General features: G+C 39.8%; 1 protein-coding gene across 1 annotated transcript in view; it reads left to right on the top strand.

Annotated features, from left to right (window-relative positions):
- Positions 1 to 23979, top strand: part of CHD6 (chromodomain helicase DNA binding protein 6) — a 194048-nt gene that overhangs the window by 44226 nt on the left and 125843 nt on the right. The window contains exons 2-3 of the mRNA XM_006881534.1: positions 10091 to 10146; positions 17816 to 18336. Of these exons, the coding sequence (XP_006881596.1) occupies positions 10114 to 10146; positions 17816 to 18336 (554 nt within the window). The 5' untranslated portion in view covers positions 10091 to 10113. The remainder of the gene's footprint in view (positions 1 to 10090; positions 10147 to 17815; positions 18337 to 23979) is intronic.

Genomic DNA, 23979 nt, shown 5'->3' with positions numbered 1-23979 from the left:
CTGAATCTATTGAGGAATGGGATGGTTCTGCTTTTGTTTCTTAGCCAGAAACCTCTTGATCCTGAAAGTCTTAGGAGAAGACATAGTGAAGACGGAACAGGGCTGCTCTCAACGTGATGGCAGAGGACTCTTAGGGATTTTTTTAAGCCTATGTCTTGATGCTTTCTTCTCCCTTCATTATTTTCCAACTGTTTTATATGTTGGTCTTCCCCATTAGGGGAAGTCAGCTTTCCCATTAGATCATATGCCTTATTCCCTTTCTTGGACCACAGATATATCATTTTGATCTTATTCCCTGTTGGAAACTCTTAGAATTTAGCTCTCTTTTTTCATTTGACCTGGCTTTTTAAATGTTTTCATCAAGATAATCTATAATAGCATATTTTTCCAGTTACAGTAGTCATGTAACATTCATAATATAGGCAGAAAATATTTGAAATTGAGAATTTAGATTACTTCAAAGGAGTTATTCTAAGAAGAGAGAGTTGGCATGTCTGTAGCGTTGCATCCATGTTGAGCTATAAGAAACAGCTCTTGGGTACAGGTGAGCCAAGACAACCAAGTATGTCACTGGGTTCAGGTAGGTATGTGGCTGGGACACAGCACCCCCAGGTACCTGCATATACTTGGCTTGGTGAACGTGTAGCATGAGCAGGAAGGAGCAGAAAAGTAAGTAGAACTCGAACTTGAACCACAAACCTGCTTCCTTTTACACTGTTCTTCCAGTGCCCTCTGCCGACCACATTTGGCATCAGGCTCATTGGAATGGAGAAAGGTTAAAGTAGGATCCAGTCCATATTTTCAAGCAGGTGCAGAAGTGTGACTTTGGAGTTGAGAGGCAATAAATTGATAACAGGCCAGACTTGAGAATACATACTCTATAACTGCACTTTTGTAAGGTGCAGAACATTTGTTTTTGTGTGCAGGTGTGGTCATCTGGGTATGTTCAGTTTGTGAAGAACTTTATGTATGCAATACTTCATACAAGTGAAAGTGATACAGTTTGATTTGAACACTAAGCATTTGGAAAATAAGATCCAATCTAGAGTAGACCAAGTAAGTCAGGATAGCGCCACTTTAAAATAATTTTAGAAGCCTGTTTGGCAGTTACCTAACTTAAAAACTGAAAAACCCAAACCACTGCCATTGAGTCGATTGCAACTTACAGTGACCTTCTAGGAAAGAGTAGAAGGAATTTTAAGTGAGAAAAGCTGTTTAGAGCCCAATTATTAAAGTATTAAGGTAGTAATAGAGTTGGAATTATCTAATTTTCTTTGCTAAACTTGAAATGTCCATCTGTATGTGGGGCATGAGGTTGGTTTTTCACTTTGAATAGCTAGAGGCTTGGTTAAGGCGTGTTGTTGTGTGTACTGCGTCATAATGGAACCGACTCCTAACTGACCTTCCAGCAGATTTTCAGAGGCAGTAAATGGCACAGGAAGAGATTGCCCATCCTGCTGAGCAGCTGGTGGATTTGAACAGTGTGCCTTTGGGATTGCAGCACAGCTTCCTATCACTAGACCACTGGTCCTCCGTACTGAGAACCAAAAGATTGGGCTGATAACAGTCCCTGACTCTCTAAAGGATTATTACTTAATATTCTTCTGCTTGAAGACTACTTTTACTTTGCTTGTCTGTGACATCTGCCTTTATTCCTGACTCCTGTTGTGTTCTTAAGAGTTCATACTTCAATTTCATATGAGAGTTTTATTTGCTTCATCTTATGCCTGTGTCACCAAGAAAGAATTTCATGTATAAGCTTATTATCTTTAGGAAAGGGATGGGCCTGCCATTGAAGGTATAAACCTCATTCCTGAGTGTATTCTGGAATTTCAGAGTGACAGTTTGATATTTGCTGCACTCCGAACTTACCATTTATGTTTCTAGGAGAGTCTTAAATCATACCACTGCAGCTGGTCCTTGGTGCTGGTGGTAGAAGGGAACACTGGAATGTGTCATATAACTACAATGACTTGTGAAGTTTATATTTTAAAATGGCTACTGTTGACCAGGGAATTAATGGTGTTTACTGAGCAATAAACCTTTGGTAGTTCATGTGCATTTTGGGGACATAGCCTGTCATCTTTCAAACCAGTCCCCCTGCAGAGGTCCCCACACCAGTCTGACAACTTGCAGAGCTTTACTTCTAGGCAGTTAATTAGTTTATAAAAGTCAGTAGTTTAAACAATATTTCATTTACAAATACTAATTTAAAACAGATGAATATGTATATTCAAATTTTAAGCAGAAAATTAAGCTTGTAATGTAGATAGTATTACAGTTTGGGGGGGGTTGTAAATTAGTTTGAATTTGCATAAGATGATCTCCTCAGTGTCATGTTTATTGCTTAACTTTTGACTGTAGTCGTGGTTTTTGGAGTTCGGTCAGATATGGAAAACCTGGAGCATTTTACTCTTTGCTGCCATCCACTCTCCTCACCATTCACCTTAAGGATTTTTGCTTGCTTGCCTTTTAAGAACTTTTCACACGTTCAACCCACATCATGCAGCATTTTGCTTTGTGTGTTTTCGCTCACTCACATTGACTTTGTATTTACTGCTGTACTGTCTTCCTTTTGGTATTTGAGCAAGGAAAGTTTAGGAATCTGAGAGGATTAAGAAGTGTGTCAGGCTTTTAAAAGTCCAGAACTTTGCTCCGTTCCTATTAAGCAAAAAAATATTTAGACCCTAAGGAAAGTGTAGGCTGTACCAGAGTTGGGCTGCTCTTGGGAAACTGAAATGACTTTGGAATCCAACAGGGTGCAGCATCCTCCTGGGTTTGCAGCAGGCAATTGAATATGAAATGTGGAAGCAGGTTTCACGATTTCATTATAAAGCTTGATGGAAGGAAATTGGTGTCAGAGTCAGAATCCATTATTTATCTTTTCTTTAAACAAAGGGAAGAAACACTTTTGAGGCAGTCTTGATTTACTTACTTATTTTTTTACAGTTAGCTTTAACTTGAGAGGAGGCCAAGCAGAAATGTAGAAAAGGAAGCACTTGGTGCTTGAGATTTCACAGGGTTAGTTGAAAAGATGCTTTCTGATATGCATACTAAACCTAAGTGATCATAAATAAGTGATTCTTTTTTTTTTCTTTGACTTTGTATTCCCCAAAAAAACCCCTTCTCTGACGATTTGTGTCTGTTATAATTTTATGTGTTTATTGTTTCCTGCTGTCCTGGATAGCTATCAGATAGATTTTGCTACCATAAATTGCTCCAAAACAATTTTAACAGTTCAGAAATCAGATGAAAGGTTTTAGGAATAGAGATGAAGGATGTAAACAATTATTTGCAGATGAATCCCTCAGGATTTTATTTCTTTTTATCATGAATTATGTGTATGAAATACTTTGTTTCTTTAGTATATGTAAAGTTTTAGCTGAAGAGACCATCCATCTTGTCTCAAATGTGCTTTTAAGATCCTGTTGAATAATAGGAGGAGCCTCGCTGATACAGTATTGGGCTGCTAACTCAAAGGTCAGTGGTTCAGAGCCACCAACTGCTGTGTGGATAAATGAATGGTGAGGTTTCAGTAGAGATTTAAAGCCTTGGAAGCCCAGTGGAGAGTTGCTTGAGTGGAATTGACAGGCTTGGTTTTCAGATGAATGAGAGTCTTCTCACACCATTGAGTAAGACTTGGAAGACTGTTTCCACCCCTCTGCCCAGTTCGTAGTATTCTTTTCCTCTTTCATTTGCCCTTTCCTTCCATTCCCCTCTCATTCTAACTAAGGACGAGAAAATGCAGTCAGAGAAAATGCAAGGAAACAGTAATTTCATGCTTGAACTTGTCTTCAGGGCAGTGATCTTCTAGCCTGACCACATATGATAATCACATGATGGTGTTTAAAAAATTCTTTTTTTTTTTAAATTCTTTTTTTTCTTTCTTTTTTTTTTATTTAATTTTTCTTTACAAACCCTTGTGTTGTTTTTTTTTTTAAATTCTAATGCAGAAATATTGCTATGCCAACACTCTTGTTACTGGTAGATGCCTCCAAGGTCAGTATGACTCAGGCGACACCATGAACAGCGGATCTGAACCCTGCCCTATCCTGCGCCATCCAGTCTCTGACATATTTGAGCCCATTGCTGTAGTCACTCTGTCAATCCATCTGGTCGAGCGTCTTCCTCTCTCTCATCATCCCTCTACCTTTCTAAGCATGATGTCTTTTTCCAGCAAATAGCCTCTCCTCGCAATCTCTACTATCTTAGGCCTTAAGAAAAGGAAACATCATCTTTGTCTTTTCAACCTGCTGTTCTCCATTACCTTCTACCTGGATATGAATTATTGGTCTTCTTGAACCCCAAGTGTATCCTTCATCAGATGACTCTTCTTATCAGATGTTACTGTTATGTACTGGGGAGTCACAATCAACTCATAGAAGACCCTCTGGCTGGTTTTCAGAGGCTGTAGATTGCATGACAGGAAATGGTCATTTTTTTCCCACAGAACAGCTGGTGGAATGCAGACCACATGACTTTGGGTTGGCAGTAAAACTTCTTACCACTAAGCCATCATAGCTCTCTTTTTATCAAATAGATTTTAATTGTGTTTGTCCTTTTCTCAGACATCTTCAGTGAGCACCCCCTCACGTTCTCCTGTAAAAAATCTGATTCAAAGTGCCATCAGGCATTTGCCAAAATCAAAACCATACCCCCTGCTATCAAGTCAGTTCTAACTCATGACAGTCCTGGCTTCAAGGGCTTATGAGAAGAGACTGCCTGTCTTCCACCTCCAAGCAGCTAGTGAATTCAGGCCCATCTTAAACCTACCACTTAACTTACCACATAACTAGAGGAAGGCACCCTGAGACATTTAAGACCTTCTAATCTCTGGGGTTTGCTTTTGTGTGTGTGTGTGTGTGTGTGTGTTTTTAGGTGCCAAATCAGTAAGACTCAGATGTTGAGATGTTGGAGAATGTAGTCTTTGATTAAGCAAGTATTTCAAGTTCTCTCCATTTTCAACAAGCAAGGTTGTGTCATCTGCATAACACAAGTTGGTCGGTGTGTCTTCCTCCAATCCTGATTTCAGGAATTAGAATTGCTAAGATTTGTGACGTAAGGAAAGGGAAACGAGTTCCATATGATGGTCTCAGTGGCATGAACCTCCAGTAGGGTGCACAAGGAAGACCAGTTTGGGCATTTTTCTTCCAGTACTTGTGAAATACCCAATTTGAACTGGCCAGAATGTGTGTAGGCATGCCCTCTTGAAGGTCACGAGGATAGCCACAATTTGGATATGTGCAGTAGTCAGAGTATAGACAGAAATACTTTGGGTGTTAAATAGAGAACTTAGGAAGCCCCTGTAGTGAAGTTGTGAACCCTGGACACTGATATTTAAGCCTTGGTCCTGGTAACAAGAAGAGTCTACGGAGAAAGCAGAGTGCTGGAAGGCTGTCATCAGAAGAGAAATAGTGCTGACTAACTAGAAACCAGTCAGATTTTAAGAAGTGGCCTCTTTAAATTGCTGCAAGAAGTCAGAATCAAGCTTGAAAAATGCCTGTTGGATTTGAGAAGTAGAGAGTCATTGCTCAGAGTAAATTTATGGAAGTAGTATGAAGAGAAGTGAAATTTTAGGGATTTGGGTGGTTGTTGTTGTTAGGTGCTGTCAATTCAAGTCCAACTCAGAGACACCGTGTGAACAACACATCTGAACCCTGTCCCATCCTGCGCCGTCCTCATCATCTCTGACACACGAGCCTGTTGCTGCAGGCGCTGTGCCTGTCCATCTCTTTGAGGGGAGTCTTCTCTTCCTGACCATCTTTCAAAGCATGACGACCCTTTCCAAGGAGTAGCCTCTTGTCACAGCATGTGCAAAGTATGTGAGATGAAGCTTTGCCATCCTTGCCTCCAAGGAGCACTCTCGCTGCACTTTTCTTAAGACATACCCGTTCTTTTGACAGTCCTTGGAATACTCAGTACCGTAGCCCAAAGGCATCAAGTCTTCTGTCATCATTCATTGTCCTATTCTCAGATGCATAGCAAGTGATTGAAAAGACCATGGCTTGAATTTGGAGCTCCTTAGTCTTTAAGCTGACTGACATCTTTGCTGCTCAGTAATCTGGATTAGGTCCCTGACAGCAAATTTGCCCCATGCAGTACGTCTCCTGATCTGTCAACTGCCGGTACCAGGGGTGTTGATCGTGCGTCTAGTTAAGATAAAGTGGTTGACAACTTCAATCTTTTTTTCTGTCTATCATGATGTTTCTTACAGGTTCACTGGTGAAGATTTTTTTTTTAATTTTATTTTTGTGTGTGTGTATACGGTCAAATCAAATATGACTGGTACAGGAAGAGATTGTCCCTCTTTCTCCAGTAGAGCATCTGGTGGATTCAAACCATGTTCCTCTAGGTTGGTAAAGATTTTTGTATTCTTGATGTTGAGAAGACACTGATCTTCTGCAGCAGGTACTTCAAGTACTCACTTTCAGAAAGCAAGATTGTGTCATCTGCGTAATGCATTTTGTTGATGAGTCCTCCTCCAAATCTGATGCTACATCCTTCTTCATAGAGCCCAGTTTCTTGAATGTTTTGCTCAGAGTACAGATTGATTAGGTATGGATAAAGGAGACAACCCTGGTGTACACCTTTCCTGATTTTAAACCATTCAGTGTTCTCTTGCTCTGTTCAGACGGTAGTTTTTTGGTTTAGTAGTACAACTTTCGTATAAGCATATTTAAGTGTTCTGGGATTCCTGTTCTTCTCAGTATTAGCCATAGTTTATTATGATCCACACAGTCACATGCCTTTTCTTAGTCAGTAAAACAAAGATACACGTTCTTCTGATATTCTCTGCTTTCTTCAGGATCCATCCGACATCAGCAAAGATAGCCATGGTGCCATGACCTCGTCTAAACCTAGCTTGAACTTCTGGCAATTCTCTCTAAATATACTGTCCAGCCATTTTTAGGTTATCTTGAGCAATATTTTGCTACCGTGGTATTAATGATACACTTTTTTTTTAATTTCCACATTCTTTTGGGTCACTTTTCTTGGGAATGGGAACACATGCAGATCTCCTCCTGTCAGCTGGCCAAGCAGCTGCCCTTCAGGTTTCCTTGCATAGACTGGTGAGCGCATCCAGGGCTGCATCTGTTAGTTGAAACATTTCAGTTGATATCTCATAGATTCCTGGAGTCGTCTTTTTTGTCAGTGCCCTGAGTGTAACTTGATCTTGTTTCTTCATTTATGTTGGCTCTTGAGCTCATGGTACTTCCCGAAATACTTAAATAACTTGATGGCACCTGAACCATCACAGCATTGGTAATGACAAATAGGACTTCTTTTCTCAAATGCCTGCTTATTTCTTGCTTGTTTGTGTCACTTGACTTTTTTTTATGGTTTTAAACAATGTTTCTAGTTTTTAATTGTATCACTTCTTTACACATTACTAAGTAATTTTTATTGGCATTGGTGGATTTTGTGTGTGTTTTAAGTTCAGGACAGCTACATATTCTTAGGGTTATCTCTGTTTTTACTAGCGAGAATTAATTTCCCAAACTTCTTCATTTCAGAATTTTTGGCAGTTTTTGATTGTTAAGAATGTTGGATTTTCTAAAGTCTAATGTGCTAAAATATAATTTTACTTAAATTTGGTTTGATTATAATGAATCAGAGAGGACAAAATTCTTGTAAGTTTTAGTTGCCCTGATTTTAGACCATTTCCCTGGAATTTGAGATTCTTTTCAGGTGAAGAGTCCTTCAGTCGCATGATAATCCTCACAGTGATTCTTGGAAGGATCATTTGCTAAACTTCCTGTTCTAGTTTTGTGATTTCTCCTCTGCCCTCCTCCTTCACCCTTCAGTCCAGAGTCTGAACATGGCCCCGTGCCACCTCGTTCCTTGCTTCAGTCAGTGTGCTCTTGGTGCGTAGCAGTGACTTGGTGGGTACACCTGGCATTTAGTGATCCTTTACATAGAACTAGCCAACTTAAAGGTCAGCACTTCCAACCAACAGGCCGCTCTGCAGAAGAGAGATGTGGCAGTCTGCTTCTGTAAAGCTTGCGAGCTTGGAAACCCTGTGGATCAGTTAGACTCCTTCTGTAGGGTCACTGTAAGTCAGTTGGTTTGGTTTAGTTTTCTGGTATAGAGACCTCGAATTTTTAGTAAAAACAAACTTAAATTATCATACATTAAATTGATAAACTGTTACTGTAGCCTCAGAGATGATTGGAACTACAAATTCTTTATTTTTCTGTTTGCATCAGTCACATCTCAGTTAACTCTTGAGAAAAACAGCGAGACTATCTCACATTAATTTTAAAGCTCTGCTTAATACCTATAGTTATGAAACTTAAGGACAGTTTTGTGCCTACTTAGGAGTGCTCTGTATCTCTGCCCCCCAAACCCAAGTGAACAGTAAATGCAAGGTAACATTTCCACCTAGCCTTTGAGATCCTGTGATCCTGCCATTATTTTACATATGAGAACCCTGTAGAGTTGGATGATCTGACCCAAAGCCGTCCTACGTAGTGACACAGGCAGCCTCAAGGGCTGATTTTTCTGGGCTGGGGTTCTTTGTGCTCTTCAGGAACACCCCAGTTCATTTCTCAGTTGTTAGAGCCAAGGGCTGACGTCTCATCATCAGAAGATCAAACAGACATTTAAAAGAAAAAGGACGTTATGGTTGAGCTGGAGTGGATTAAAATCATAAATAGGTTAGAATCAGCCATGTTTTAAAAGGAAATGAAATAATTTCTTTTGCCAAATATTATATACACAGGGTATAAAACATTAACGTTGTAGTGCTTATGATGAAATACCAGAGGGACCTGCCTCACCTCACTCCATTAACATTTCCTTGCCTTAAAGAGAAGATCCCAAAACAACTGTGAGATGGCATCTTACCCCAGTAAGAACAGCAAAATTTAACACAACAGCAAACATCAAATGCTGGCGAGGTTGTGGAGAAACTGGAACCCTTATTCACTGTTGATAGGAGTGTAAAATGGTGCAACCACAATGGAAAGCTGTATGGCGCTTTCTCAGAAAGTTGCAGATAGATATACCATTTGACCCAGTAATTCTACTACTGGGAATTTACCCTAAAGAAACCATAACTGCCACCCAAGCATACATATACACATACCCATGTTTATTGTGGCTTTGTTCGCAATAGCAAATTGCTGAAAACAACCCCAGTGCCCAGCAACAAATGAATGGCTAGAGAAGCTGTGGTATATTCACACAATGGAATACTACGCAGCATTGAAAAACAAGCAACTCATGGAATATTATGAAAGAGGGATGACCCTGGGGGACATTATGCTGAATGAAATAAATATCTCAGTCACAAAAAGACAAATATTTCATAGGGCGACTGTTGTAAAAGAGGACTGACATTGGGTTGAGGGAAGACTGAGAAGGAGAGGATGAAAGATGTATACTGCATTGAAACAGATGAAGGAGAGAACTGTTTAAAAAGGATATACTATTAGGTATTATTGTCATGACAGGAGTCCAGAACGAAGGCTGCACAGTGGAGTGGACTTGGAGGGAGGGATTGCATATCAATGAAAGAATTTTTCTTTTACTTTTCAAGGAGAAGAGTGAATGAGGGGGAGGAGGTGAGCAGGGAGAAAAGTGTAAAAATGAATGAATGGAAGCCCTAATTCTCTGTAAACTTTCACTAAAATGAACTTTAAAAAAAGAGAGAGAGAAGATCCATTAGCTCTCTTTTTAAGTAATTTCTTTCTTGATCTATTAATTATAGGCATTGTATTTTCTCCCAAGGGGATAAACTGGTTCCTGTCTCCTCCTTTCCTTCTTCATGGAAGAATCATGTCATAATTGTGGTTCCCCTTTTAGTTAGCTTTATAACTTTAAAATGTCCAGCACCTTATTAAACTTGTCTTTTCTACAAGAACAGTATCTTGTGACTCCATTTAGTGTGGAACAATAAATAAAATTTGAAGGTGGAGTTAAGAGTTAGGGCTAGACTTAGGAATCTTGGGATTAAATGGACTCCAAGACTACCACTTTTGTAGAAATAATGTTCAGCCCTCCCATGTCATAATCAACCCTGAATAAATCTAAAATGCTTTTTTTTAAAAAAATTTTATCATAATCTTTGCCTTTTTATGTTTTACAGAAGTAAATTTCTCCCTTCAATAGATGATAATGAAAATACAGAAGAAAGAGAAGCAGGTAAGCTGCCTTTCTTTTAAGTCAATGTAGCTGGTGTCCATTGGTGATTTTTTAACAAGAGGAGACTCTGGTGATGTTGACTTACCTTGTGGAGCTTCAGTTTCATATTCCATATGGCCCCTGAGAGTTCCCTTTTGAATGACTTACTATATGGATTTTACTGTTTGCTAAGGTTAATTCTAGTATATGAGTAATTGTATGGAAAACTTGGGTCAAATTGTTATTCACAATTAGCTCCATGCAAGAGAGACTTCTCTTCCTGAAGATTTCTCTTGCCTTCCAAGTGGGCAATTCTTTTTAGTTTGCATATTTATTGTTGCAGATTTTTAGTCAAAGTGAAAGCATTCCTATTCATAAGAATTCTTATATTGATTGGCAGGAGGCACCTTCAAAAGGGGTTCTTAAACTAATGGGAGGGTGTGCATAGGAGATATTTGACATTTGGTTTCTTATAAGGGAGAAGATTTAATGAAAACATTTGTTCTGTGCCACTCCATCTGTCTAGCATATCCTTTCTGTTCTAGATTGTTACATATTCAAAGGAACCTAGAGCCCAGCTAGTATGGCAATGGGAACGCCAGAGTCTGTCTCTTGGAAACAGATTATTTCTTCAGATTTCTTTTTCTTTTTCTTTTTTTACTGAATTGAGTGGTCGCCTGGTAACCAGTTGTGGATCTTTATCACTCTCCTTCACTGGAGCCCAGGGTTTTTAATAGAGCCAAGGATTCGTCTGTGCAAATAAACTAGATGAGACCAACCACTCTTTCCTCCTTACCCCACTCCTGGGGAGAACTCTGGTCAGACACAGGTAACTTGAGAGGTTGCAAAAGCACACCTTTGATCTGTACCTAATGCAGAGGTGCTTCTGAAACCAGAACACAACCTGTTTTGGGAACTGTGACTCATTTGCTGTCCTAACAAGAAGAACAGTGAGTAAATACTATTTACATTATGGGTTTCTTTCTGTTCTCTGTCTGTAATGAGTTTGCTAGCTGCTAGGTAAAATACTAGAGAGAGGCAGTTCCATCTGCCAGGAATCTATCATATGGACATACTCAGACAGGTGTGCAAAGCTGTGTAGAGGGAATTTCATTGATACTTTGCTTATAGTAACAAAATTGGAAAGAACTTACTTCAAAAGGGGAACTACTTAAATCATAGCAAATCAGTCTACTCTAGAATTTTATTCAGCTGGTGAAAAGAGCACATTGCTGAAAAGAATCTCTACTCACAAGTATTGTCGTTTCTCATAGCAATATGCATGCTTAGTTCTTTTCGAAACACTTTAATTTTTTCTAAAATATTAACCTTTGAATTTAATAAAAACATGCAAGTTTTACTATATAAGTTACCCCACAATGGATCTTGGTTTATTTCACGATTTTAGTGGTTAGTGTTAATGTCTTTAGTATATACCATCCAGTTTGGTGGGTTTTCATACATAACAACCTTATCCAGAGTATCCTTCTAATGCCTAGTAAAAACCAGGGATCTCTGGTGGCTTAGTAGTAAGGAGTTGTACTGCCAACCCCAAGGCAGGCAGTTTTGAATTCACTAGCTGATCCATGGAAGAAAGATGAGCAGCCTTTTCTGTGCAAGTTACAGCCTCTGAAGACTCAGTAGAGAGTCAGCCATGAGTTGGTTCTGACTTGTTGGGAGAGTAAAATAATGCTGATGAACAGAGTATGATTTTATTTCAAAGTTAATGTTAGATATGGTAGAGGAACAAGTTAGATAAGTGGAGTTACTTTAAGGAAGAATTTTTCCTACTTCTCTTCTGATGACTGAACTATAAGACATTGCAGAGCATAAAAATAGATGATTATGTTCAAGCTAAAGCAGGTCACAGGCTCCAGGATGAGCATGTGTGTAGAGAGGTCAGTGCTTAACAGGAGACATCATATTTTAGAATGAGCATGGACTTTGATTTCTGCAGTCAGGATTTTGGTTCTTCTAACTCTTCAGCTGTGGGTCCACATGCAACTCCAGGGTTTGCTTTTCTCATCACTTAAATAGGGGCAGACATAGCTGCCTCTTGAAGTATTAAGAATTAAACAAGGTCATTTATCAAGTGCTAGGCATTCACTATTAGTGGCAAGAAAATTCTTGAATCCAGCAGTGAAATGGATTATCAGATTTTGTTGTTCTTACCACGATCATAAAAAAAGAAAATGCCCACACTTTAAAAGCTATCTTTCCTTTTCATTTTTTTTCCTTCTCTGAAGAAAAATGACAAGTAAATCACATCTTGATCTTTGAAATTTTTTTCATTCCTCACTAGAAATCTTATCAAGATATATTACTCAAAAGTGGCATTTTATTTACAAGTTAGTCAAAGCTCAGTAATAAATAAACTCAATAATAGTGACTAACCATGCTTGTTACTGACCAGAAAGTTTTTAATAAGAGTTATGTACCGAGAACAAAGGTTTAGAGAGAGATTGACATTATATTGCCTAAATAACTATTATGAGAACTTTATACTTGAATTAAAAAACATTTTAAGAAGAATCATTCTCTTAAATTTATGTTTATCTTGTCACTGGAAAGTTAGTCTTTTATCTGTATTAGAAAATAATGAAATTTCTGCTTCTGAGAAGCACATACTTTTAATTCCTAAGATAGATAAACAGTGTTTGACAGAAAAAATGAAATTGGAGAAATAAAAAGTGAATGCTAATCTTTGCGTAATCACAGAGCACTACTGTTGTTAGGGAAGCGAAATGACTTATTTTTTAAGGCGAATGTAGTCTGACATTAGCAGTGACTCACCTAAAGTGTGAGAATACATTATTTTCATTCATTTTTATTTTAAAGAAATGTATTGTCTGACTGACTTACATATGCCTCATAAGAGCTGTGACTTTGTACTGTGGGTAGGGGAATAATGATTTGGTATTGGAGAGTGTGGGAAATTCTAGCCTCTTGCTTGTTACTGAGAAAGATAACGAGGTTAGACGTTCTCCTGGCCTGTGTGTACTTGTCATCTAAAGTGTAAAGAGTTTTCCTACCCATATTCCATAGTGAATAGAGTAAGCAATGAATGCAGTGTTCTTTAATTGGAACTGACTCATAGCTCAGCCTTTAGCAGGATCCCAGAGGCAGTAAATCACAAGGGAGTAGATTGCTCATCTTTCTTGTGAGAAGCAGTTGGCGATTTGAACTGTCTACCTTTGTGTTGCAGCGCACTAGGCCACTAGAGCAACCTATGAATGCAATAGAATTGGTAATGATATAAACAGACTGAGAATTTGTAGCCACAACTTGGAAGAGCCTAGACTTGCAATTACTAGGGGGGAACTTTGCCTCCTAACCATTCGACCAGGAGTCAAGTAAGTAGAAGCTTTCATTCTAGATTCTGGAGATGAAAGAGTGCAGTGGAAAGAGGTTTGTGCATATATTCTGTAGAAATTTTGAAGATCTTCATGTTTTCTGCCTTAGAATGAGGATGAATAGAATTGCTTTACCAAACTAATACTGAGCTTTTCAGCATTTACTTGTTCAAAAAAATATTAGAATGTTAACTTGGTTCTAGTCTTTCTCTTAAGAAACATGAAATCTGATTACAAACAGTCATTGATAGTAGTGGGTGGCATACATTTAAAAAGAACCAGGATTTTCCGTTGTGGTTGAAGGAATCATGATTTAAAATTATTGCGTATGGGGAGTGGTAACCCACCAAAGATTTAGCAAAGTTTGAAAATACATGATGTCTTCTGAAGAGACTCAGGTTTCAGTGAAAAATGAGAGTTTAGGTTGTTTCAGAGGAAAACATGGGAGCGAAGAGAATAGTATGCAGGTGGTTTTGAAAAGGTGGAGTACTTGCTGATAAGAGAAGTCTTAGTATTGCTTCTTCTAAGGTGCATTCTGGCTGTACACTGTACAAGACAGATTTCCTTATTTTTCCTGACATTCCCTGATACATTTCATTTTCTTTGCCACTACTATAATTCAGAGACATCATTTCTTTGGTCTTCCTTATTCATTGTCTGGCTTTAATCAAGGTGATTAAAAGTACCATAGCTTGGGTCAGTCACATCTTAGTCCTCAGAGTGACATCCTTACTCTTTAGCACTTTTTGCCTAATGCAATATTGTTTGATTTCTTGATTGCTACTTCTGTGGGCTTTAATTTTAATCCAGGTAAAATGAAATCCTTGACAACCTAATTGAATTCTCCATTTATCATGATGCTGCTTTGTGAGTTGAGGGAATAAACTAAGCAGTTATCTGTAGTTCTTTGGAGCAGAGTTGCTGGGATGTCAGATCAGTGTATGTTCAGTTTTATAAGAAATTACCTTGCTTTCTTGGAAAGTGATTGTATACTCTACCGTATTTAGTACCACTCACCAGTTATCAAGCATCTGAGAGTAGGGCAGTGAATAAGTATGACAGGGGAAGAATCTGTAACATTTGAGTTGTGGTGTTGGAGATGAGGGCTTACTGTCCTGTGGACTGCCAAGAGAACAAACAAAAATATCTTCAAGAAAGTACAACCTGAATGTTCTTGGAGTCAAAGATGGTGAAGCTTCGTCTCACATATTGTGGACATGTTGTTAGGAGAGGCTGGTTTTGGAAAGGGACAACATGCTTGGGAAGGTAGAGGGTTGGTGAAGGGGAAGACTGTCAGTGAGATGGATTGATTCGGTGTCTGTGTTGAGGATGGTAAGGATGGTGCAGAATCGGACAGAGCTCACATCTGTTGTTTGTAGGGTCTCTGTGAGCCGTGCTCGATGGCATTTAGTAACAGCAACCTAACAATAGTTATGGTTCCCTAAGTAGACTGTAAAATGCTTAATGAAAACTGATCATTAGCTTTTGGTCGGGCAGAGGATTGAAATTGAAAAGTTTTCTACTACTAGCTGCATAGCCTTGTGTGTATATCACCAACATCACTGATCTTCTATTCCTTCATACATGAAATTTACATTTTTATGTTAAACTGTAGGTTGTTTGGAAGATTTGCAATGCCACGAAGCATACCTAGCACATTTCTTGATACATCCATATATATCAATAAATATTAGGTGCTGTTGTTACTCTTGCCTAATGATTTTATTATTTGTCTTTTCATGATTGAGTATCTCTTTATCACCACATGCCTCCAGCTATTTAGGAGAGTCCTGTGTTCAGAAGCAAGACTTTGACATGAGATACCAGTCAGAGGGAGGGTCCCATGCACCCATCCCCAACCTGTGGGAGAGCTACCTTGAAGGCATTACTTAGATCTTTTATGGAATGGCGCTGAAATCTGCTTTATTAAGCAGTGTGGCATCACTTGCATTTTTTCCTGTGTTCACCTGTGCATGCTAAGCAAAATCTTTTCTCCTGAGGGCCAAGTGTCCCTGGCACAGAATTTAGGAGTAGTTTGGGAATGGCCAAGCTGTAACGGAATACCTGCCAGTATACCACTAGAGTTCTTCCTGACTTGTATTTGGTTTTAAATTTTCATTAAGTCTACTAGAGAGCCTGTCAGGGGCAGAAGAAAATGGGTGTTTACTTAGTCTTGGTGCCTCTCTCGCAGTTCGAATCCACCATCTGCTCCAACGAGGAGAAGGGAAAGACGGACAGTCTTCTTCCAAGTCCAATGGAAGGTCAGCTATGAGTCAGTTCCCACTCAACAATGAGTTTTTAAATTTTTTTTCTTTTATTAAATCTGCTTGATTCCTCCTTCTCCTGAGTTGATGTCTTAAATATTGAATGAGGAATGATGTTGTCAAAACAGAACTTTCCCTATTTAGTGGTAAGTCCTGTTAGGGTGATTCTTTGGATGTAGACTTTTTTCCATATGTACATAAGGCTTGACTTTAGGAGCTCTGGTGGTCTAGTGGTAAGGAGTTGGCAGCAACCCAGAGGAATGAGGTTCAAATCCACCAGTTGCTCTACAGGAAAAAGATGGGCAGTTTCCTCCTGTGCTGCCTCGGGAGGGTCAGTTATGGGTTAGTTTCAATTTGAGGAACACAGTAACGACAGACTTGGCTTATAAAGCTCCAAAAGTTACTTTCTTCCCGGGATACTCAATTTTATGTTTGGATTTTTCAGACTAGGGAATGAAGTAAGAGGAAAAAACAACACCCAAAGGAGAGAGCTCTGGTGGCCTAGTGGCAGGAAGCTGCATTGCAATCCCAGAGGTGTGTGATTCGAATCCACCAGATGCTCTGCTGGAGAAGGAGGGACAATCTCCTCCTGTACCAGTCAGATCTGATTTGACTCCACACACAAAAATATAATAAAATAAAATTAAAAAAAAAAACAAACCAAAAGTTGTTGAATATTGCCCTCCTGGGATGGGCCGGGAAATAAATAGGTGCACAGATCCAGTAAGCGGCACCCTGGAGGGAAACGACAGCACCTGGCCTGGCAGCGGTTTGTGTCCTTTAGCTCATGCCAGGCTTCATGGTAAGGCGGGTGGAGGGTAAGCCGCTCACAGTGGTGCTGTTCCTCAGCCATCATTCCAAGATGACAGGACTGTTTCCTAGAAAACATGCCTGTCTTTCCCAGACATGCCTTAAGTTGTTCCATTGTTCTAGACTCAGGAGAATGTACTGCTGTTTCCTGAAACCAGCACACCCTATGTTACCTAGTTACTGCCACTTCACGCAGCCTGCTGAGGAGATGGCAGGCGGTTTCTGTAGTACCAGACCTGAAATTACGCTGTGTAACTTCTGCTTACAAAGTGATTTTTTTTCCTTAAAGAGGTCATCTTTGGAAAGCTGTATATTTACTTATTTTGAATACCCCTAAGAACTTAAGGATATTAAAAAATAAGTACTTAAAGGTATCCAAAACAGCTTTGAAGCTTCCACCTGTTACAGCTAAGCTCTATTGCATGCATTGTTTGGCTTTTGCCAAGTGACTAAAGATTATTTGATGCCAAGACTGGTGGCTAAGTTAGATAACCATACAGAAGAACTCTTTCTTAAATTGCAGATAAAAATTGAAACTTTGACTGCTGAACCTGAATTTCTTGTTGAAAATCATCTTAGCCAAATGTTGATGCTGCATGGTGCTTGTTAATAATACAAATTAGGATAAAGAAAAAAAAAACCAGTATACCTCTAGGAACTGTGCTACCAACTCAAAGGCACGCAGTTCTAATCCACTAGCAGCTCCTTGGGAGAAGGAGGAACCGTCTTCTCCCTAACGATTTCCAGCCTCTGCAAACCTTTTGGAGGGTCAGCTGTGAGTCAGTTCTGTCTCAGTGGCCCTTAGCAGCAGTGGCATTTTACCACCTTTATTTAAGATACATTGCAAGACTGGTATCTTGTGTATGAAGAGTAACAGGGAGCCTAGGATTTTGTATCTGATAGTGGCATGTAAAAGTATTTTGTGGGAAACTGTTGTTGTTGCCTGTCCAAGACATGGAGCTTAAAACTTTGTTTCGATTTCTTCCTATAACTCTAGAAACTCCTGTGATTTTTTTTTTTAGTACTTTTTTTTTAAGTTAACTATGCTAGCAAAAATTAGTAGGTTGGTATTGCTTCACAAGAGCAAAGGACATGGGGCCTGTCTGCCACTGTGTCCCTAGGGCCCAGAACTGTAGGAACCAACACAGTTGGAACTCAGATTTTTTGAGTGGATCCATACACTCAGACTTAATAGTGTGCTTTGTATGAAGCATGCGATGAAAGGGTAAATAATATGCTTTTCTGTTTTTCTCTTTTTTGCAGTTGTCAAATTTTAAAGTTCTGAATCACTCCCCAATGTCGGATGCCTCAGTCAACTTTGACTACAAGTCTCCATCCCCATTTGACTGCAGCACTGACCAGGAAGAGAAAATTGAAGATGTTACCAGTCAGTGCCTGCTCCAGAAGGACCTGTATGCCGCTGACGAGGACACGGATACCCTTTTCCCTAGGAAAATGACATCCCATAATGGGATGGAGGACAGTGGTGGAGGAGGGACCGGAGTGAAGAAGAAACGGAAGAAAAAGAATGTAGGGGAGCAAGAGGGCGCAGCGAAGGGAAGTAAGGACAGGGAGCCCAAGCCAAAGAGGAAGCGAGAACCTAAAGAGCCAAAGGAACCGAGGAAGGCCAAGGAGCCCAAGAAGGCCAAGGAGCCCAAGGAGCCGAAGCAGAGGGAAGGCGCCAAGAAGCCGCGGAAGCCCCGCGAGGCCTCGGGCACGAAGGAGGCCAAAGAGAAGAGGAGTGGAGCTGAGTCTGTAACCAGGACCAAGTCCAGGAAGACCAGGTGTGCACCTCTCTCCCTGCTCTGGGCACTCGCCTCTGCCTCCCCAAGACAGTTTGCATTGGGCCAACTGTGTAACGTCTAGACCACCCCCTATCCCATGCAGCTGTGAGCCTGCACTTCAAAGCTCACCAGTATAGTGTGAAGTGTGGGGATAGCCACTAGCTTCTAAGTTAAAGGGGCTGTTGTTAGAGGTGGTGGTTTTTCGTTGCATTCCTGGTATTGTCTTAGAGTATTTCTAGGATGTTCTAAGAACTTACCTACCCTGCCCCACCCCAACTTTTTGTCTGTATTATTATTGGTACCCTACCTGATGTGTGAGTGGACCTCCTACATTCATTGTTTATGTGCTCCTGTGTACATATTAGCTTGTTGCCAAAAAAGAACTCTTCTCATACCCTAATGAGAAAACCAGTCACCCATAATTATTACTGACCGTGTAATTTCATACCATTCTTTTTCAATTAAAGTATGTTAACATGAGCAGGTTATAAGGGAGGTAACAGCATAGGTGTGATAGGAAGAAGGCAGCAGCTGCTGTCACAGCAACACTAGAGAGCATGGCAGAAGAGAAGTTAGCATAACAGTGCATGGTCACAGCAGTCAGTGGTGCCGAGGTCTGCGAGTGCTACTGGGTGTGTGTGGACTCCAACAGGAGAGGAATTATTTCCCATGAGCCATGAGTGGGAACACTTTCTTACTTATTTCTTGAGTTCAGGATTTAGCACCGTATCTGGTGTTTCAAAGGGTACTCAGAAAATGTTGAATATGTGAGATCAAAGGAGACCATAGTTACTTTTCGGGACATTAGTGGACCTGAGTGCAGATTTCACTGCTTCGTGGGTAGTATTGAGGGCCTTGGCTATAGATTCTGTCAGAATATCAAATGCACTTCTTATTCAGAAAATGTATATTCATCTATATTCAAATGTAGTGATTTTCACTTGTCTATGAAATTTTGTGCCAAGTATTGTAGTGTTGTTTTTTGTTTTTTTTTTGTGGCTTTTTTAAATACAGAACAAAAACTTATAGAATCTTAAGGAATTTATTTTTAAAAATTAAAGGCCAAGATATCCTCATACTACTTCTCTCTCTCTTCATATCAAGAGCACCTATAAACCCCCATAATTGATGTTAATGCTGAAAGTATCTAGAGAGGTCACCGGAGTCCTCTCAGACAGGGTCAGGCATGATAAATTTTAAAGAGTAGAAGCATTTTTAGATAATGTCGATGACTTGGAGTTTATGATACTGTTCACTTCTTTTTCTTAAAAACAATAAGGATAATTTCCTAGTCCAAGTTAAAATTTTCTTTATAATACTCTCTCCCTTCTACATCATAGGAAATGTCACCTATTATTGATTCAAGAGGCTTGAATGGGATCCTGGGAATAGAATTTACAGAAGTGACCATAGACTACCTTAGAGAAGGTGAGGAGTGGTTAAAGCCAGGGTTCTGATCCTTCTGATCCTGGAGGCTTTGATTCTCAGTGGATTTAGTGATCATGCTCTGTTCTCTGTTGGATGTATGAGGTGGCGCAGTGAACTCTTGACTTCTGCCAATCATTTTATCTACAAATTACTTTGGAGAAAATGAAGTTCCTCAAGATAATGACATGTGTGAAAAAGGCAAATTAGATGTGAGCGAGGAAAGTGGCTTAATTTGGTCATTACGGAGAACAGTAATAATGCTAGTGTTTCAGAATTAGGGTAATTAGAGGAAAGTTTCAGAGCACAAATAGAGTTTGGTCTTGGTGTAGAAGGCAGAAGGAAGTCATATAGGTTTGTTTCTAAGCTCATTTAACCAGCAGTCTGATGGCTATCATTTTATTGTTTCTTTAAAGACTTGGAATTTATTTTGTGAGCAATAGGAAACAATGAGTATACAGATATGGGCGGACATTCAGTTTTGGGGAACGAGAAGGCTTTTCACAAAACAAGATTGTGTGTCAGATGTAGCTGTAGAAGTAAATAAGGGAGCATTATTTTGATCTGATTAGACTGTAAAATTAAGTCACTTAGAGAAGTGCTTGGTTGTGTTTTCAAGGAATGCCAAGTTAGAAGAAAGGAGAACCTCTTGAGGTTTAGAAATCCAGGAGACCACCTTTGTGAGAATGCCAACAGGTTGTGCTGGTCACCTCCTAAGAGATACGGGTAGATTGTGTGTGTGTGTGTGTGTGTGTGTGTGTGTGTGTGTGTGTGTGTGTAGTTTTAAACAACAGCAATTTTTCACAGTACTGGAAGTTGAGAGTGTAATTTTTGCAGCTTTGTTGATTCCTTCTGAAGCTTTGAACAAAAATACTTTTGCTTTTCTGAGAGCTATAGGAATTCTTTGGCTGGCCTACAATGTCCCCTAGTATTCTTCAATTCTTCATCTCTCTCTGCTTCAGTGTGTCTTTTCATTTACAGAAAACACCAATCCACCCTTCACCAGGTCCTCATGCTAACCTGACTGACAGTGTCTTTATAAACCCTATTGCCAAACAGAATCTCATTCTGCTTAGGACTTGAGTATACCTTTTTGAGGAACCTAATTCCTGTAACATAATTCCTCTGTAACAGAGGTGGATCATGTTTTGTGTGTCTTTGAATCCAGTTTTCATTGACTTGTTCCGAAATCAACCTCCATGGTTTCTCTGGGGGTGCTTTCCTTTGTCATCTGTAAAGGTATAATTTAAACTTCAAACTTAAAGTCGTGATTTAAACAAACGTTTTCACATCAAACCCAGCATAGCCTCTTCCTTTTTGGTGAGTCGACCTCAGATTATTCTTTTGTGATTTTCCTTCCCTGAAGACCTGGTCCTGTAAATGGTGTTCTGTGTGTTTATCTTTATGGCATCTCTAGAGATGAGAAATATGCTCTTAAGAACTAGGAATAATGTTTGTGGGTGTGGATTCTTGACTTGTGACCAGGTGGAAGTCTCTCATGTAGCCCATGTCAATTTCAGACTCGTTAGTCTGATTTTTCCTTTTTATCTTTATAAAATTGTTTTGAGTAGTTTAATTGATGGCCTCACTTGTCTGAAGAAGCAGTTTTTGTTTTGAAGGGAAATTATTTCAAAATACATATATTGGTTATTCTGAGTTTCTTGTGCTTTTTTCTTTTATTTCTTAAAAGTTGACTCAGTACATGTTTTGATTTGAGTGGTTATTGATTAGACCCTACGCGATACTTGATGATTACAAATGATTTACTGAAAACTCACAGCTGATGTATATATAGACTTCCCATCTTTTTCCTCTTTACTTATCTGACCAGCTGCCACCAGGCTGATCTTTCTGAAGCACTGCTGTTACAGTGAGGACTGGTAGTGGGAAACAAACCCCTTTCCTCTTCTCATAGTTCCACGTGACTTGCGAAATGTTCAGCCGAGATGGGATGCAGTTAACAATTTATTAGTGATAAACTGGACTGAAGAATGTGCATTAGCTTGAATTGGTCTTCCTTTTTCTTCTTGAATTGAGTTTATCTATCAGAACTACAAGCACATTCCCAAAACAGAGTAGAAGATACTGGGCCGTGTATATGCCATTCTTTTCACATTGTCTCCAATCATGTCCCCAGCCAAAGAAGCAAAATTAATTTGAAGAAAGGGAGAAAATAAGATTTCTAATTCTTGTTCTTCATAGGGAATAAAACAAGATTTTCTTTCTAAAAACACAGGCACAGGGAAATGGAATTCCCCTTAATGGTATCAGCGCAGGAATTTTCCAAGTTAGGGTCTAGTGGATAGTGAACCTGTCCTGTCCTATCCATAATGAAACAGCTACTGAATAGTAATAATAACACTTGATATATTATTTCTTCTATTTATCCAGCATATTGTTAGTGCCTCTTGTGTTGTTTGCTTTATTTTTTTGGTGGAAGAATAGTGAAGGAAGGAAATTGCAAGAGAAAGTAGACTCTACAAACACTGTCATGAATTAAGACAGGTGTTGCAAACGTTCAAGAACTAACAAAAGACATACAGATGACAGTGGTATAACTATAAACAAAACAGCTGAAAGAATGTTTTGAGTTAAAAATATTTCCATTTCAGGGAGCTCTGGTGGCCCTAGTGGCAAGAAGCTGCACTTCAGTCCAAGAGGTATGTGGTTCGAATCCACCAGATGCTCTGCTGGAGAAGGCGGAACAGTCTCCTCCTGTACCAGTCAGATCCGATTTGATGGTACATGCACAAAAAAATAATAAAATTTTTAAAAAAATAAAATTTCAATTTCGATCTAGGGAGTTTCTTGGGAAGAGTTGGTAAGGGAAGACAGAGGTCCAAAGACATGTAGCCCTTCCAAAACTGGATTGCTTTCTGCTTCTACTTTTTTTGTTGAAATGTGTTATTAGTCATGGATGACCTTAGGAATGAAATAGGGGGGAAAGTTTTTTTGAGGTATCATAGATTTTAATCCAGTAGCAGGATACCAGGTATGTAGTTCGTAACATGTTGGGCTGCTAGCTGAAAGGTCAGCAGTTCAAACCCAACAGCTGGTCTGTAGGAGAAAAACAGGCATTCTCTTCTTTTAACTATGTACAGCCTTGGAAACCCAGAGGGTGGTGGCCAGGTCTCCACGGTGGCAAGTTGGATTTAGTGACACACGCATGTCCTAGGGCAGAGAGGTCCTGTACAAGGGTTTGTGCGATGAGGGCCATTCTTCAGATTCATGCAGGCCCCATGAAATGGCAGCAGGCACTAGCAGCCTCCATGAAATCACAGAGGGGAGGAATGTAGGTGAGTAACAGGAGTCATGAAAGGCACATGCTTTTTGGGGAACTTTAGGTTAGGATGACAAATGGGCAAACTTTTATTTCCTCTTCTCCAGATCTTATCAAAATGCCAAGAAGCAGAGAGAATGCATCCTTAAAAATAGGAGATGCTACCAATTTCCTGAAAAGGAAAACTGTTGGCATCTGACTTCTAGGTAAATGCTGTGGAAGGAGTCCCAGCACACATGCAGTGATAGTAGCAGAGGTAGAAATGCTTCTGCTCAGACTGGGACTAGCAGCCCGAGAGAAGGCGTTGGTGGTCACCCAGGAACGGGAGTGACTGATGCAGGAACTCTCTACTAAGTAGCTGTGCAGTTTGTCACTCCGTGCTGAACTCAGCGATACTAAAGATATGGAGCATTTCACCAGGGGGTGGACTGCGGACTCCAAGTGGGGACTGACTCCCTAAAAATTTGGTCTTAAGAAAATAAGCTTATTTGACTTTCTCTGCTGACATACCGTAAATAGGGAGAGGTCATTCTATGCCTCCCATTCAGAGGTAAGTCTTGTTGGAGAAAGCTGTTTTGCTTAGCAGAAGTGTGAGCCTCTCCGGCCACCTATTTCGTCAACCTATTGCTGTTAACTTGCCACTTAATCATGTATGATTAATGTCTGTTTAACAGAATGATCATTGTTCAGTCCTATGCCGTCTTCATGATCAGAGGTTGTTGGCCATTGATCTTGTGTGACTAACAGGATTCCTGTGGCTGGTTTTCAGAACTCGACAGTTAGGCCTTCCTCCCTAATCTGTCTTTGTCTGTAAACTTCGCCTGAATTCTTTGTACCTGGGGAAACCCTGCCTGTATTTGATATACCAGGGACAGAGCTGCTACCATCATACCAACGTGCAAGCAGCCAGTGCTGACAGATGGGTGGTAGCTTATCAG

The sequence above is a fragment of the Elephantulus edwardii genome, unplaced genomic scaffold (genome assembly GCF_000299155.1).
Source record: "Elephantulus edwardii isolate Elephantulus edwardi_28Jun2011 unplaced genomic scaffold, EleEdw1.0 scaffold00015, whole genome shotgun sequence".
Classification (NCBI taxonomy): domain Eukaryota; kingdom Metazoa; phylum Chordata; class Mammalia; order Macroscelidea; family Macroscelididae; genus Elephantulus; species Elephantulus edwardii.
The sequence above is the reverse complement of the archived record's forward strand: the minus strand, read 5'-3'. Positions and strand labels throughout refer to the sequence as shown.